Source organism: Oncorhynchus keta, chromosome 17 (assembly GCF_023373465.1).
Source record: "Oncorhynchus keta strain PuntledgeMale-10-30-2019 chromosome 17, Oket_V2, whole genome shotgun sequence".
Taxonomy (NCBI): domain Eukaryota; kingdom Metazoa; phylum Chordata; class Actinopteri; order Salmoniformes; family Salmonidae; genus Oncorhynchus; species Oncorhynchus keta.
The window spans coordinates 25,292,155-25,309,830 of NC_068437.1; the positions used below are offsets into that span (position 1 = coordinate 25,292,155).

Below are 17,676 nucleotides of genomic sequence, written 5' to 3' on the forward strand. Positions count from 1 at the left end.
TATTCTTTCAGGTTCATATAGGAACAGCCAGATTGACAACCTTAACAGACACGTCATAAACGTCAGAATATGTAAAATAGGTCAGACATGAGCTGCCCTAATTTGGTTTGAACTACTTTAATGACAGACATGCCACCATTAGAGCGCCTTGGTGCCCGCTGTGTAGTGCAGAGCTGACATGAGAGACCACAGTGACCAGAATGGACAGAGGAACAACCACGAGCCCACCCCAATGGGTAGTGTGAGACGCCCCACCCCTCCCCTCTGCCCAGGGGCGAGGGCAGAGCAGAGTTACTTGGAAGGAGGAGGGGGTTAGCTGGCATCATGCCACCCTCCCCGACTAGCCTGCCTGAGTGAGGGGGGGGGTGTCAGGGAGGGCTGCTGATTGATGAGGCCAGGTCTGTGGTCTGGGTATAGAGTGTTGCAGAACAGACGTCCTGCTGGCACATCCTGCCCTTTCCCTCCGCTGTGCGCCCCCAGCCCTCCGTGCCCACACCAGCCCTCCACACCCGCCGTATCGGAACTCCTAATTGTCCTTATGAATATTTTAGAAGCGAGCAGGAATGGGAGTTGAGGGCGGGGGTACGGTTTCAAGGGCTCTGACAGCTAATGATCCACTCTGGGGGTACAGGGAGGAAGAGATGGGGGAGAGAGAGGGGGAGAGAGAGAGAGAGAGAGAGAGAGAGAGAGAGAGAGAGAGAGAGAGAGAGAGAGAGAGAGAGAGAGAGAGAGAGAGAGAGAGAGAGAGAGAGAGAGAGAGAGAGAGAGAGAGAGAGAGAGAGAGAGAGAGAGAGAGAGAGAGAGAGAGAGAGAGAGAGAGAGAGAGAGAGAGAGAGAGAGAGAGAGAGGTCGGGAGGGGAATATGTGAACTTAGTGAATGGTTATTTACTTAAATTGTATACCCTTTTATGTTGAATGTAATCTATTTTCATCTAAAATATACCGACATGGTGCTCTATAGATGTCTAGAGCTAGTTGGATGTAATGGAGCGTGTTCGTCTCATTTGTTCCCAATCTTTTAAAGATGTAGATAATGATGACTTTGAGATGCCTTTATCCTCAATTTGGACTTCAATTCCCAGTTGGCAAAATTTTCTGAAAATATCCAAGCCGCTGATTGAAAGTGTGTTCTCTTTGACTGTGGCAACTAATATCTTTGTCGCGTCCATCAATCAACAGTCTCTGAGCAGCTGTCTCTCTGAGGGAAAAGTATTGCTCGTTGCAGTGCAATGGATTCTTATTCAATAATATAGCGGCTATATTTATCAAAGTGATAATCTAGCCGGTCAACCACAGTAATTATCTGCTTTATTGTATATTGAGCTGAGACGGTGGCTTTCTCTTCCTTGTCTGCCTCCTTTAGACACACGCAGACCACTGCTCAGTTAGGCTCACTCTACTTTTATATGTTTGCATGTGTTAGTCTTTTTGGTGTGTCAGCTTGGAACTGTTGTCTCGCCATTGTCCTGTTTTTGGAGGGGATTGGATTACAGACTGTATATTGTTTCCCAAACAGCTGCAGACCGATAATAATAACTAAACAAAATGCAGTCCGTCCCATCCAACTGAGAAGGAGGCCCTGCTGCTGTAGTTCCTCTGATTTGAGGAGTCAGACAATGGTCTGACAGAGAGGTCATATCCTGATATCACTTAGATCACTGATGATGTGGAATGGTCATGAGATTGAACCAGATATGTCTGGGAATCAAAACCACTCTCCTTATCTAGCCCTCCCTGCTTCCCTACTCCCATACCAGTAACATGACCAGTACCAGGGAGTAGACAGGAAAAGCTTTTAGGGCCCTTGGTAATGGCATACAATACATACAGCCACTAGATAGAGTGCAAACGAGAACAACCAACAGTTCCTTTCCCCCCCTCAAGTGAAATCTACAGCACCAAAGGAAAAATGGGAGCATACTCACACTGAAAGACTTGTCTCTTAAGATGTTATATAAGAGAAATATATTTGTGAGCAGATGAAAGCCTTGCTATCAGCCGCCTCCCCATGCTGATTCTCAACTGCCTTCACACTCAAAGAGGCCCTTTTGATAAGCACATTAGATGGAACGGACTGGACATAATGGTGATGTCATGAGGATTAGCACGCTACCTTGCTTAGTGCGGCAACAGGCACAACAAGATCATTCACAACAGTGCAGAATGAGCAGGGTGGGGATGAACGCTACAGAAGCAGAAGTAGTTCAACTATACATACTTTGTATAGACTATAAACAATAATAATGTCTCTTAAAGTATGATCTTGGTGTATGTTCTGTGTAGCTACCTTTGCACACTGGAATACAGCCTCTACCTGCCTTCTCACCACATTTGAGAAGTTTGGCTTTTATAGCGGCATTCACTGTCTACTTCCAACCTCCCTTTTATTCAGGTACAGTACATGAATAAGTGAAATCTAAAAAGCTCTTGACACAAGTGGGGGGCATTGGAGTGTAATGGTGTTCTATCCAAGGCAGACTGTTTCAGTGAAAGAGCTTCACAAGGAACAGGGAATGTAGGTGGCTTACGCAACAGCTTCACAAACAGCCTCAGCTCCACTTTATTTTTAACTCCTGAAATGATGGTGGCCTCAGTTTTGAATGTGTATGGGGCTATGATATAAACTCTGCGGTTGGCGTTAAACTCAGCCAATTATTAAAAAATAAAAAAATAAAAAAATACCCTGTCAGTCTTTTGAGTGTTACATTCATGTTTATTTTATGTGACATAAACGTGGATCTTTATAGGACACTATACTCTATGCTGGGTGAAATGTAATGTAAAAAATATTTTTTTTTTTAAAGATTACAATTGACAGTACATTTAACACACTGCTCCAAAAACTCCAAATACTCCTGTGTATGTTTGTGAGTTTCAGCTAAATGAACAATTATTGTCACTATGGCGGAGATGAGTGATACAGGTACACTAGATGTTATTGTCAGTATGTCGGTTTGGCATACAATACTGAGAATGGAGAGACACATTTCAAGGCCTTTAAAGCAGAAAGCCTGTTCTCTTACTGCTAAATTCACACACTCACTATGATGTCCAGCTGGTTTGATGTCAGAATCCCCGACTAACATGTTTGGTGTATAGAGACACATTTCTATCAATCCAGGTCTGGATAGCTGTGAGAAAATAGCTGCTGGCCTGGTTCCCACTGAACTTTATGAGCCTCCACGGGCCTTGTGAACAGATTACACAAATTCACTCGTCACTACTCTCTGACTGCAGCCCCGTACACAGACAGACCCACCACCCCCACCCAACCTCCATTATAAATGTTGTTGTTGAAAATCTCTCTGTTCAACTGTATTCATACCCCTCCAACTTTTCTTTCTTAATAAGCATAAAACCACACAGCTTGACATGACTTTTGAAAATTTGAATTTGTTTCAGAGCTAGAATTTGAAAAGCAATAGAAGGGACGCTTGTTTTATTTTGGATTTGTTTACCATACTTCCCACGGGGTAAAAACTGTTTGAATCAACGCTGTTTCCATGTCATTTCAACAACAAAAAATTATTGTGATGACATTGAATCAACATAAGATCATTTAATGTTTTTTTCGACCCAACTCTTATACTAAATGCAGTGACATGGTGAAATGTTTTGTTGATTTCACGTTAGTTGACAACTCAACCAAATGTAAATCAAAACTATACATTGAAATGACATCTGTACCCAATGCGTTCAGAGTTGGTTGGTTTTGTTTTCTAGGTTTTGTGTAAGATTTGAATTGCTTTACCAATACTTTGATGTATTTGTATTATGGAGTAAAATCCTTGGCTGGGGGAAGGTTTGATGGCCTTCAGGGTTCCATGTGGCCCCTTCTAAGGCCATGTCGGTGTGAGACTGTTTGTGATTGGCTGGGCCGGGGAACCAGGGCCTGACAGGTGTTTGGTAGAGAGACACCTGTTTGGCCATGTGCTGATTTAGTGATCCATTTACTGGGAGCTGCGGGCAGCGTCTGTGGGACACCAGAAACATGCCAAGTCATTTAAGGAGGAATAACGGCCATGCTGTCCCAGACCTTCACTCTTGAGCATGCTCAGCTAGGAGCACCTCGGAGGAAATATTCAGTCTTTCTTAGGCGTGCATGATTATGTCCTCATTTTAAGTGATGTTGCATTTCAGGACATCTCTAATCAGAGTGATCAATTTTCACCTATGAATCCATCTCTTATGGACAATGACCTAGATATGAGCACCCGTTGTTAGGCTCTGTGTTGTTTAGTCTCAGTGCAACATGTTCCATGGTTTGTTCTGAATGCTGAGTGTCCCTGGCACTGGATGTTTCCACTGGCCCCTCTCTGAGTGATCACGGCCAAGGGCCAGAGGGGTGCGGCTGGTTGGAGGCTTGTTGTGGAAGTGCTGCCTGCTGCCCTGCCCATCTCACACAGCCATGGCCGACCAGCCCAAACCAGCTATTCACATAATGAGCAGGTCGGGACTTTAATTTGCAGGTCCCGATCAGATCTGTGGCAGTCTGGTGGAGAAAGTGCATAGTTTCCGTAGTAAACACAGCCTTTACAGGAGCCTAACTAAAGAACAGCCTTAGTAAACAGGAAGGTGTTTTTTTCTGTTGAGAAGAATGCCCCTGCTCTGTACCACACCAAACACAAGTGCATCTAACTGCACATTTACACATGTTGTGTATCATTCTCAGGGCCGGCTCTAGGCATAAGCGACATAAGCGGTTGCTTAGGGCCCCCGGCCTATAGGGTAACTCAGTTGGGGTCTCAACTGTTGAGAGTTAGAATAGTAGATTACACAAGGTGCAATTTCAACATTTGATTGTGCATCAGCAGTTTTTCTCATGTTATGTCAGTCACTGACAGTCACTCAATTAATGCATGTCAGCATTTTTGTTTTAGATTGTTAAGTTACTCTAGCCAGCTATCTAAACGTGTAGTAATCATGGTCAAATTATCGACCGGGCACGAAGGGCACTTGCCCAGGGGCCCTGACCTACAGGGAGCCCCCAATGAGTTTATTAGTCAATCTCACTCAGATATCGTATTAACATGGCATAAGTCATGGCTAAATGTGTAGAATTGCAGGAAATTAACTCTGAAACATATTTTTTTCCTATTTGACATTCAAAACGGGGGCCACTAAAAAATGTTGCCTAGGGCCCCCAAAAGGCTAGGGCCGGCTTTGATCATTCATTACTCATGAGACTTTCTCTCTCTCCTCAGCAACACTGTCAGACAGATATGACTGATGAGATTTAGGTACTTTTCAGTTCTCCTGCTTAAGCTTTTATATTCTACACCATTTCATCATGTGCCTAATCTAGAGTAGAGGGTCGTTTGATTCAGTACTGGTCAATTTGCTGGGATCAACTGAGCCTTGGTAGACAGGTACATTGTTTCACAACATTTCAAGCCTAGGAAATCCAACAGTAATGTGTCATACAGAGCTCGTCAGCGTGTTGGTAGCGACTGTAAGCAGGGTTGGGTAAGACACGTTGTTAGATAGAGATCAGTCGAGACACCACTGTACTGTCAGAGAGCTGTCAGCAGACGCCAGCTGCTGCTGCAACAACCATGAACACACACACACACACACACAGCAGCCAGTGCGTTACCTCCAGCACCTCCAGGGTGATGGAGACGGAGGCAGAGACGAAGGGCTCATTAGTGTCTTTGGGCCCAACTACATTCCCTCACACTGTGACCTCTCCATCCAGAGGAGTCAGTGGCCTTGCTGTAGATATCTGGCTCAGACGCAGCCCAGAGACAGGGGAGGTCACAGCTCTGGACCTGCACCAGCGTGCTAGGGGAACCTGAACAACACACATATAAATTAAGCTTGATTTGCTCTGACTGGCTTGATATCACATGCTGTCACGAGCTGTCATCGGCTCATGTCAGCACCGTCATTCAGACTCTTAACGAAGACAAGAGAACCCCTCCTCTGATAGAAAGTTACCACAAACCTTTGTTTTATAGTGTGGGATTCTTTTAAGATGTAAAACAAATCTCATTGGACTTCTATATCACAACACACCATACTGTGTGCTCGTTCCTCTTACAATAATCGCTCCATTTCATGCTCTAATAAGCGTCTTTGACCACATATAATAAACTATTTTATTTGCTACATTACTTAACATTGATAAGATCCTGCGAGTGGCAACCATGCAGAATTAAAGTCTACAACGGTTTGAACTGCTGCTCTGTGGGATCCTCTTATGCCGTGGTGTCTTCCAGCTGGGTGGCTTATGATAACTGAAAGATAAAGAAATATGTATTGAAACACACACATGCAGCGAGAGAGAGGGAGGGAGATAGAGGGGGGAAGATAGAGGAGAGAGAAGGGGGGGGCAAGAGAGACAACGAGAGAGGGCAGAGAAAGGGTCAGAGACAAGAGACAGATAAATATTTAGTTTCTCCCATGCTGAAGATCTCTAAATGATGAAAGGATAAGGAGTGATATTTCAATTTCTCTGTCATTGTCAACCATTGCATAGGAGTACAGTACCTGTAACGTTTACAGCTCACACCAGCACACTGGCAGGCCAAAAAATAAGAAATGAATTCAAGATATGTTTTATTATTTATAAATGTACATGCTAGGGCAGGTTTATTATAATGGTTGCATTATGAATTATTAAATTATTATTGCGTTATTAAATTGATTTGCGTCTTGACTTGAATGATGCCTTATATGTTTATATTTTTGACAATGTTCATGTTTTGTTCTGGGAACAGGTTTGTAGGGGATGTATTTTAACCTAGCTAGACAGAGAGTCATGTGGTAGTAGACTGAGTTTCCTACAGTATACATTGTGTGTGAATTGTGCAATTTTATTTCAGAAATTAAGAAACAAAGGCCATAATGACCTGTGTGCCAGTCCTGATCCAGATGACTGTTTTGGGCACAGCCCCCTCATGGACGACCGTTTCGGCAAACTAAGCGAAGAGAGTGATTTAATGTACAAGCGCTGTGGTGTAAGTACTTCCTCCCTCTCCTGCCATTTTGTGTTGATTCCTGTTTTTATGTTGATGTTCACTACAGGCGCTAAACAAGAAAGAACACAGAGGCTGTGATAGCCCGGACCCTGATGCCTCATATGTCCTCACCCCTCACACAGAAGAAAAGTATAAAAAAATTAATGAGGAGTTTGATAATATGATGAGAAATCATAAAATCGTAAGTAAATGCAATGTTCTTGCTGCTTGGCTTTGTGGCACAAAGGATTTTGACCTTTTGGTTTTTATTTGTTCTTATTTGTTCATTATCCCACCCTGCAACCTCTGTCAACTACTATAAGCAAACATGGACTATTCAAGCATAACCTTTTTTCCATTCATTGGAAGTGTAATTGTTAATTTTGTTTATTTGTACTGCAACTTATTTTTTGGCACAGCCTGATAAGATCACATTGTTGTTGATAGGTTTAACCTTTTCAAAGATCTTTTGGAATTATCACGTTTCTTCACATTATTTGAAACATTTGAAAACTATATGAAAAGGATAGTGCATTTTTTTATTCCAGAGGAGAAGCTTCTTTATTATCAATGTACATTTCCCCCTGGAAAAAAAATAATATTCCCATTCTGGCTTAAATATTGACTTGTTCTCTAGCTTTAGTGATTGATGTGTTTTTTCCCCAAAACTCAATTTTCACCCCCAAGCAAATGTGAAAATTGAATCTCTTTTAGTCCCACAGTGGCCAGATCATGTGACTGGGGAAATAAAATAATGTTTATCTCCCCTTTGCTCATTGTATGGTCTTTCCTGGTTCCCCATCTCCTGGTGGGGCATCCTCCATTTACCTCGGCAAATCATACAAAAAAAAAAGGTGCTATCTAGAACCTAAAATCTTCTTTGGCTGTCCCCATAGGAGAACACTTTGAAGAACCCTTTTGGGCTCCACATAGAACACTCTGTGGAAAGGGTTCCTCATGGAACCCAAAAGGGTTCTTCAAAGGGTTCTCCTATGGGGACAGCTGAATAACCATTTTAGTTTCTAGATGGCATCTTTTTTTCTAAGTGTATTATTTTCCAACGTGAATGGAGGACGCCCCACTAGGAGAGACCGTACAATGAGCAAAGGGGAGATATTTTTTAAAGTGTACAGTCCTCCTAAAGTACAACATCAGTGGACTATCACTGTGTATTTTCCAGTCCTTCATCAAGCTACTACCATTACACAGAGCTTTACCTTGAGACAAGAGTGATCTTATTGCGGGTGGCAATCATAGAATCCTGCATAAAGTATAGTGCTTCAACTGTTGTTTTCTCTAATTCTGACATGGAGGGCACCACTGTTTGCAATTAACACACTAATAATAGCACTAACTGACTGCCTCACTGGACTATGCTGAATGGAGTGGTCTCACTGTCAACAGTCACTCTCACACACTGTGGATAGTTAGCACTGCACAGACATGGAGGAGAGTAATATTAACGTCACGTGATTATAACTCATCATTCTTACTATACGTTATTATCCAAAATGCTTTCACATTGTTGGAAATGACTCAATTACACCATCCTGGTTAAAAGAGAAAACGTTGTTTTGCAGTGCTGACTATTACAGTGCAAGACTGAACACCTGGTACACTGCTAATGGGCATGTTTTGGAATATGTCATGTTTTCAGTGATGTGTAATGATTTTCTATAGCAAAATGATTGTTTTGTGGATTTACAATAACATGGTGTTAATTTATACATTTTTTGCAATATTATTTATAAATATATTATACAAGTTTATGACAGCATCATATGTAGTACAGCAATTTTTCAGATTCCACTTTAAAGCATATTATTCAAGACAGTTATTATTTAATCCCATTACAAACCAAGGGTATATTTATTTGTGGTCATTTCTTGGCCATTCAGACTAAATGCGATGTTAATGGAAGAGAATGTGTAAGAGTGTAAGATACACTTGTATAATAAGCAACCTGGATTAGGAACAGGAACAACTTGCCAGCTGCAGTTGATTTGCCATCCGTTAATAGGACTGCTCTGTTAACCATACCGATATGATTGATGTGGCACCATCACAGATGCCATCTCTGCCGTCTCCTTCCCCCTGTGACCCTCAGCCCAGTGCCAGGTCTTTGATTCTCCCCATGTCTGTGTGTTTCCCTCCTGTAGCCCACAGCGCTGCCCCAGCAGAACTTCTCCATGCATGTGGCAGTGCCAGTCTCCAACCAGAACACCATGTCCTACAACCCAGGAGGCTCCATGAGCAGCCAGGTCCAGGCCGCAGCCTCTCTGAGCGACAGTGGGATGCTCTCTCCCGCTCAGGCCTCCTTACACAGGAATGTGGGCTCCAGTGGGGGCCAGCAGAGGCCACCTAGTCAAGGCAATGCAGGTCATTACTGTTACATTTCACTGTTTTTCTCTCTCTCACTACAACTGACTCTACATCCATGGTGGTAAAGATTCAGATCTTTATCCACCAGTTTCACTCTTGCTCTTCCATATATAACTTTCTCCATATTTGCCTGATATGTGATATGTTTGCAATGGGCCTATTTGCATCTAGTTTATGAAAAAAAGTCCCACTTATTTGAAGGGATCTTTCATGACTCAAGCAAATGTCCAGTGGTGTCAGTGAGCTCATGTTACCACTTGTTTACCGCTCCTGTTTATAGTAATGGCTGCATTATGACTCATGTTTGACACCTTTTTAAGACTTGTATTGCTCACAGGAAGTGGGATGAACTGGTAATGTTTTGACACAATAGCTACATCCTCTGTGTTGTGCGGAGGGACTTGTGCATTCAGCCAGTCCATGCCTCATCAGGATGCAGAGTTCTGTATGGTAAAAATAGCACTATGCTTGAAGTTAATCTGCATTGGAAATAAGTAATGTGTGGCTTTTGTATTCATTTCAGTCACATGAAAAGTGGTAACCACAACTGCAGCATGACCACCTAGCTGGGTAAAATACAATTTCTCTATTCTCTGGGGAGCCACTGAAACAGCAGGGCAGTCTTTAGCCTTACTGCCATCTCATTCACCCAGTTTACAGCTGAATTCATGTGCACTGTGCCTGTAAAGTACCTACTGTACCCAAACACATACAGTACTGCTGTATACCTATTCAGTGGGTAGATTCACAGGTACATAATATTTTGTTGTTCAGTTCCTTGTACTAGGTTATTACCATAATATGTAAACAAAAGCAAGGCTACTGGCTGGCGGTGTTGTGGTCAGAATACTAAAGTGTGGACCTGAACATGTCCCTTTTACAAACTATGGAATACTGGCATAGTTGCCTTAAAGAAAACACTTTGACTTAGGGCCATTCCTTGACATCTTTGACTTGGATGACTGCACAAAGTAAGGACAGGGCCAATGGCCCACTCATCATAGAACCAGAGAGAATGCATTCCCTCTCACTGATAGCTCCCAGTAGTGGTAGAAATGATGGAAGTTGTATGGTGTTGCATGTTGTTTCCATGCATTTCACTATTAAATCCTAAACATTTCCAGACACCTCATATTATGCTCTACGGCAGTGGATAACTGAGAGAATGACCCCAGCCTCTTTGGAGGGATTGAGTGCAGCTCTTCCCTGATCCCTGTGGCTCCCAGCTGAAGGATACAGATGGTTAACCTGTTGCGATGAGCAATGCCGTATCCGGGAGCGTAATTATAGCCTCAAGCTCATTACCATAACTCAACGTTAACTATTCATGAAAATCGCAAATGAAATGAAATAAATATATTGGCTCACAAGCTTAGCCTTTTGTTAACAACACTGTCATCTCAGATTTTCAAAAAATGCTTTTCAACCATAGCTACACAAGCATTTGTGTAAGAGTATTGATAGCTAGCATAGCATTAAGCCTAGCATTCAGCAGGCAACATTTTCACAAAAACAAGAAAAGCATTCAAATAAAATAATTTACCTTTGAAGAACTTCAGATGTTTTCAATGAGGAGACTCTGTTAGATAGCAAATGTTCAGTTTTTCCAAAAATATTATTTGTATAGGAGAAATCGCTCCGTTTTGTTCATCACGTTTGGCTAAGAAACCCCCCCCCCGAAAATTCAGTCATTACAACGCAAACTTTTTTCCAAATTAACTCCATGATATCGACAGAAACATGGCAAACGTTGTTTAGAATCAATCCTCAAGGTGTTTTCCACATATCTATTCGATGATAAGTCACTCGTGGCAGTTTGGTTTCTCCTCTGTTCAAAATAGAAAAATGCACGCACCTGGAGATTACGCAATAGTTTCGACGGAGGACACCGAGCGGACACCTGGTAAATGTAGTCTCTTATGGTCAATTTTCCAATGATATGCCTACAAATACGTCACAATGCTGCAAACACCTTGGGGAAACGACAGAAAGTGTAGGCTCTCTCCTTGCGCATCCACAGCCATATAAGGAGACATTGGAACACAGCGCCTCAAAAATCTGGCTCACTTCCTGTATGAAATTTCATATTGGTTTCGCCTGTAGCATTAGTTCTTTGTCACTCACAGACAATATCTTTGCAGTTTTGGAAACGTTAGAGTGTTTTCTTTCCAAAGCTGTCAATTATATGCATAGTCGAGCATCTTTTCGTGACAAAATATCTTGTTTAAAACGGGAACGTTTTTCATCCAAAAATGAAATACTGCCCCCAGAGGTTCAAGAGGTTAATAATATCATTTAGTGCATTTCATTAGGTGGCATGCTGGGTAGGACAGACCAGCGTGGCGTGAGCCCCAGCCGAGCGGGTACAGTAAGTCCTCCAGGAGGAACTCATTCGGTCTCTGTGGCTCTGCCCAATAGGCCCTCACCTCACTGTCTGTGGCTCTGCCCAATAGGCCCTCACCTCACTGTCTGTGGCTCTGCCCAATAGGCCCTCACCTCACTGTCTGTGGCTCTGCTCAAGCACTGTCTGTGGCTATGCCCAATAGGCCCTCACCTCACTGTCTGTGGCTGTGCCCAATAGGCCCTCACCTCACTGTCTGTGTCTCTGCCCAATAGGCCCTCACCTCACTGTCTGTGTCTCTGCCCAATAGGCCCTCACCTCACTGTCTGTGTATCTGCCCAATAGGCCCTCACCTCACTGTCTGTGTCTCTGCCCAATAGGCCCTCACCTCACTGTCTGTGTCTCTGCCCAATAGGCCCTCACCTCACTGTCTGTGGCTCTGCCCAATAGGCCCTCACCTCACTGTCTGTGTCTCTGCCCAATAGGCCCTCACCTCACTGTCTGTGTCTCTGCCCAATAGGCCCTCACCTCTCTGTCTGTGTCTCTGCCCAATAGGCCCTCACCTCACTGTCTGTGTCTCTGCCCAATAGGCCCTCACCTCACTGTCTGTGGCTCTGCCCAAAAGGCCCTCACCTCACTGTCTGTATACATGTACATGTGCCTGCGACATGGCCTGCGACATCAACGGCTTTTGTCAGGTTCTTGGCCATTTATTGCATGCGAGAGGACTGTATTTGTTGTCTATCTGTGAGTATTGGGAACATTGAAGGCAGTAAGTTAACATGGTCTTCATATACAGTGGGGCAAAAAAGTATATAGTCAGCCACCAATTGTGCAAGTTCTCCGACTCAAAAAGATGAGAGAGGCCTGTAATTTTCATCATAGGTACACTTCAACTATGACAGACAAAATGAGGAAAAAAATCCAGAAAATCACATTGTAGGATTTTTTATGAATTTATTTGCAAATTATGGTGGAGAATAAGTATTTGGTCACCTATAAACAAGCAAGATTTCTGGCTCTCACAGACCTGTAACTTCTTCTTTAAGAGGCTCCTCTGTCCTCCACTCGTTTCCTGTATTAATAGCACCTGTTTGAACTTGTTATCAGTATAAAAGACACCTGTCCACAACCTCAAACAGTCACACTCCAAACTCCACTATGGCCAAGACCAAAGAGCTGTCAAAGGATACCAGAAACAAAATTGTAGACCTGCACCAGGCTGGGAAGACTGAATCTGCAATAGGTAAGCAGCTTGGTTTGAAGAAATCAACTGTGGGAGCAATTATTAGGAAATGGAAGACCACTAATAATCTCCCTCGGTCTGGGGCTCCACGCAAGATCTCACCCCGTGGGGTCAAAATGATCACAAGAACGGTAAGCAAAAATCCCAGAACCACACGGGGGGACCTAGTAAATGACCTGCAGAGAGCTGGGACCAAAGTAGCAAAGCCTACCATCAGCAAGGGCATTGAAGATGAAACGTGTCTGGGTCTTTCAGCATGACAATGATCCCAAACACACCGCTCGGGCAACGAAGGAGTGGCTTCGTAAGAAGCATTTCAAGGTCCTGGAGTGGCCTAGCCAGTCTCCAGATCTCAACCCCATAGAAAATCTTTGGAGGGAGTTGAAAGTCCGTGTTGCCCAGCAACAGCCCCAAAACATCACTGCTCTAGAGGAGATCTGCATGGAGGAATGGGCCAAAATACCAGCAACAATGTGTGAAAACCTTGTGAAGACTTACAGAAAACGGTTGACCTCTGTCATTGCCAACAAAGGGTATATAACAAAGTATTGATAAACTGTTGTTATTGACCAAATACTTATTTTCCACCATCATTTGCAAATAAATAAATTAAAAATCCTACAATGTGATTTTTAATATTTATTTTTCTAATTTTGTCTGTCATAGTTGAAGTGTACCTATGATGAAAATTACAGGCCTCTCATCTTCTTAAGTGGGAGAACTTGCACAATTGGTGGCTGACTAAATACTTTTTTGCCCCACTGTACATGTTAGAGTGATGGTACACTGTCCTTACTGTATAGCAAGACAGCCAAGCTGAGTGTCAGCATGTTCTGTCCTCAGAACCCTGACAGAGATGCTGTATGTTCAGTATATTATTCAGACTGCAGCTAGACAGGTTGGTGAAGTGATTGCATCCAAAGCTCCAAGAGTCAGTCCAAAGGGACAGATCTTTTTTGCCAATGTGTTCCAAAGAAGAGGCGTAGATGGTTGAGTACAGTAACAGAGGAAAATGGCAGCAGCTGCTAATGTCTGGCCAACCGCTATGGTGACACACAATCAAACCACCAAGGACACCAGGAAGGTCACACGTCCATCTGTTCCTCCTGAATAGTAACAGATCAAGAATGCCTCTTGTTCTCAATCGGCTGCTCACTTTGTGTCGCTCCAAACATGTTTGTGGGACAAGTTTTGTTTGGGGTTTATGAATGACAACAGTCACTATATATTTTCTTAGGACTATCCTTTCATTGTGAACTTGTTTGTGCCTGAAAGGGTTAACATATTAAAAGGTAGGGTTCAGACGGCAGATTCTCTTTGGAAGGTAAATAAACACAGTGTTTCCTTTAAGACTGACACCTCCATCCGACCCTCCCTCTAGTTTCCTTCCCTCTATTGACAGGTGCATCTGTTTTTCCCAGTACCATGGCAGCCCTTATAAGGCTGGAGAGAGCCTGCAAGATGCCTAGGCCAGCAGAACCCTGGAGGTATTCCGGCCATGACACCCCTCTAAGTCCTCTGTACACAATGACCGGACAGCCTGTCATGGCTGCTATGTGCTGTGTGAGAGGCAGAGGCAGGTGGACGTTAACCCTCTACCTACCAGACAGGCCACTGTGTCTCATATGATACCGTATTATGATAGTAGTGAAAATACATTATGCAATTAACAGACACTATATTTAAAGCTATAGATTATGCATTTAATTATGTCCTGCTTCGTGAGCATAGATATGCTGGGTATAAGTTTGAGTCTGTGGTTGGTGAGGTGATTCGATGCTCTCAGGCAGGGCTGAGTGAAATATTTGGTCTGTCTGTATTTGGTCTTTGGCCGTGCTCGGAGCCCTGTCCCTGTGCTGGGTAAGCGGTAAAGTTGTGGGGTGCTGTGCCGCCCCCATGCCAAGGGAGGGGTGTCAGCCGTTGGCACACTGGCAGGAGACTGCAGCTGTTGTTTGTACCAAACTGGGTAGAACAGCAGACACAGACTGCTTGGAAGAGAAACCTCTCTCTCTCCAGTGCTGCTGTCAGATGGCCATTCCTTACATAGCTCTGATTTTTCACAAGCAGCAGCTATTGGGAGAGGAGAGGCCTTTTGCACCAGTTCTGTCTTGTTGCTCACTCTCTTTTCTCCTCCGGTGGTGTGGCTTGATATCGCCACTAAGAGGGGCTTACAAGCACGGAGAGTGTCCTGGGAAATGCTCCGGTTCGCTGATTAAGCCTAGGGAATGGTGGCACTGATCCAAACCCTAATCTCATCTGATATGCCAGCACTTGTCCTCAGAAAGAAAACTCTTTCTTCATATTGACATACAGCGGCAAAGTGCAAATGAATCATTTTGTCCATGGACAGGACATGGCATGTCAATGCACCTTTGCTTTTCTCCCCTCCACACTGTGGAAGCATATGAACTGTAGCTTGAAAGCTTTTCGGAGCCGTTTTCATAGTTTCCTTTCTGCAGCAGTGTGAAGGAGGTCTTTACCACATGTGATATGAGTTGACTATATGTGTTCATTAAGAATGAACATGAGTCTGGTTTCAATCTGAGATCATAACAGGATTTGGCAGCTGACAAACTAACACATGAAAGTGTGTTTCTGTTAATACACCACATCTTACGTTGAGCAGAAATTAGATTTTCATACAGTAATTTCACTCCTAGAACATTACAGGCACCTCGGGTAAATGAGGCTCTGCAGAGGGGTGATGTTAATTTAGCACGAGTTGCATAAAAGCCCATGTTTAAGATTAAATAAGGGGGAAGGGCTCCACTATTCTTCCTGCAGTCTTAGGGAAAAAAGGCGCCTAAAAGAGTTATTTGAATGTCCCTATTGGAGAACCCTTTGAAGAACCTTGTTGGTTCCAGGTAGAAAGGCCCATTTGCTTCCAAGTAGCACCCTTTTTGGTTCCAGTCAGAACCCTTTTTGGTTCCATGTAGAGCCCTTTCTACAGAGGGTTATAAGGGTTCTCCTATGGGGATAGCCAAATAACCCTTTTGGAACTTTTTTCTAAGTGTCACGGTTTTCTAATGGTGAAGGAGAGTCGGGACCAAACTGCAGCGCGTATATTGTGACCATGTTTATTTACACAACGTAACACGAATCCAAACCACAAACTCTACAAAACAATAAACGTAGTGAAAACCGAAACAGCCTTAACTGGTGCAAACTAACACAGACTAAGGACATCAAAACACTCAGGACAATCACCCACAATACAACCAAAGAATATGGCCGCCTAAATATGGCTCCCAATCAGAGACAACGATAAACACCTGCCTCTGATTGAGAACCACTTCAGACAGCCATAGACTCTCCTAGAACACCCCACTAAGCTACAATCCCACTAAGCTACACACCACATACAAAAACCCATGTCACACCCTGGCCTGACCAAATACAATACCAAAAACACAAAATACTTCGACCAGGGCGTGACACTAAGTGTGGAGAGTTCTCACAGTGGCTCAGTCCCAGTGCTCTGCAGACATGATTCAGGATCAATACGGAGAGTGGAGAGCAGTGGGCTCCACATGGTAGTCTGGGTCTAAGTGATCATGATTTACGCCTAGTGAGGGTCAGAATATTCACATGCAGTATTCTGGTTTTGCAGGCAAATTGTTGTAGCTGTATTTTAATTCTGTATTTTCAGAGAGCAGTTTTTGATAGCAATTATTTTTCAATTGTTCTGTCTAAAATGAGCCATCTGTTTTGGCTCTCGTTCAAATACCTAAACCTTGGCTCACGAGAAGGCTATGAACTTCTTATGCTTTGCTCAAACATAAATGATATGGATGTAATTAAAGCAACTCTGTGATATCATTTTTTACACCTAATTAGCAATCCAATGTGGAATTCTTTGTGTGATACAGTCACACTCCTCAATGCATGAGAGATGCTTCGCACACAGTTTCACTCTTTCCATGCTCTCTCTCTCACTCTGTTGAGCATTAAGAATGAGAGCTTGTCAGAATGTTAGGGGATGTGACTCTTCTCTCTCTTATGCAATATGCCTGCAAGCGGTGCAGATTCCTTCATTAATACTGGAGAGTTACAGGCTCTTAAAGAGTGATTGCAAGGGCTGTTTGTGTGTCAAAAAGAGTCTATCTGAACATATTATTCCTCTATTTCTTGAGAACCGTGGAAGCCGTTGTTCCCAGTGGATTACCACTTCCAGTGTGTGTTTTGTTCATTAAGAAAGCATTCTAAACTGTATTTGTTTTTATACTAAGGGGCCCTCCAAGTGGAATATGGATTTCTTGGAACAACTAACTAGTGAGTGAGTGACTGCACTGCAGTCTCACAAACTGTGGCCCTGCTCTCGGTTTCCTGAGCCAAAACAATACCAGAGCACCCGCTAAAGAGTTTCTATCCAGGCTCATTAATGGACGCTATTATTAGAATTTGCTCTCTTTTCCACTTAATCTATTAGAGGCTCTTGATTCACATCCATTAATCTTTTCTCATTCATGTATGCATATTCTCTTCCCTCACTGAGACTCAAGTTCCTCTGGTGTTTGCCTAATGACAGTCAGGTCTGGTCAGTTCTGCATCACTTGCTCTTCAATGCATTCTAGTGAAAGCACAATTTAGTCAACAGAGTTTATTTTGTCTTACGTTCAGATGAAAACTAAATGTTTGAGTGGTACATACAGCCTCTTATGTAATCCTGCTCCCATGGTGGGCGGTGTTAATTATTTACAACAAAGAGTATATTTATTTACCCAAACACAGAAACTAAATATTCT

The 17,676-nt window shown here is 43.2% G+C and overlaps 1 protein-coding gene across 4 annotated transcripts in view; it reads left to right on the forward strand.

The window, feature by feature from the left end:
• Positions 1-17,676, forward strand: part of LOC118396698 (myocyte-specific enhancer factor 2A-like) — a 103,080-nt gene that overhangs the window by 70,135 nt on the left and 15,269 nt on the right. For 2 of the 4 annotated variants that reach the window (XM_052465752.1, XM_035791056.2), the window contains exons 5-6: positions 6,828-6,962; positions 9,122-9,341. In XM_052465752.1, coding sequence (XP_052321712.1) covers positions 6,828-6,962; positions 9,122-9,341 — 355 coding nt within the window. Of the gene's footprint in view, positions 1-6,827; positions 6,963-7,029; positions 7,165-9,121; positions 9,342-17,676 lie in introns of all 4 variants that reach the window. The other 2 variants (XM_052465753.1, XM_035791058.2) reach the window with 2 other exon arrangements.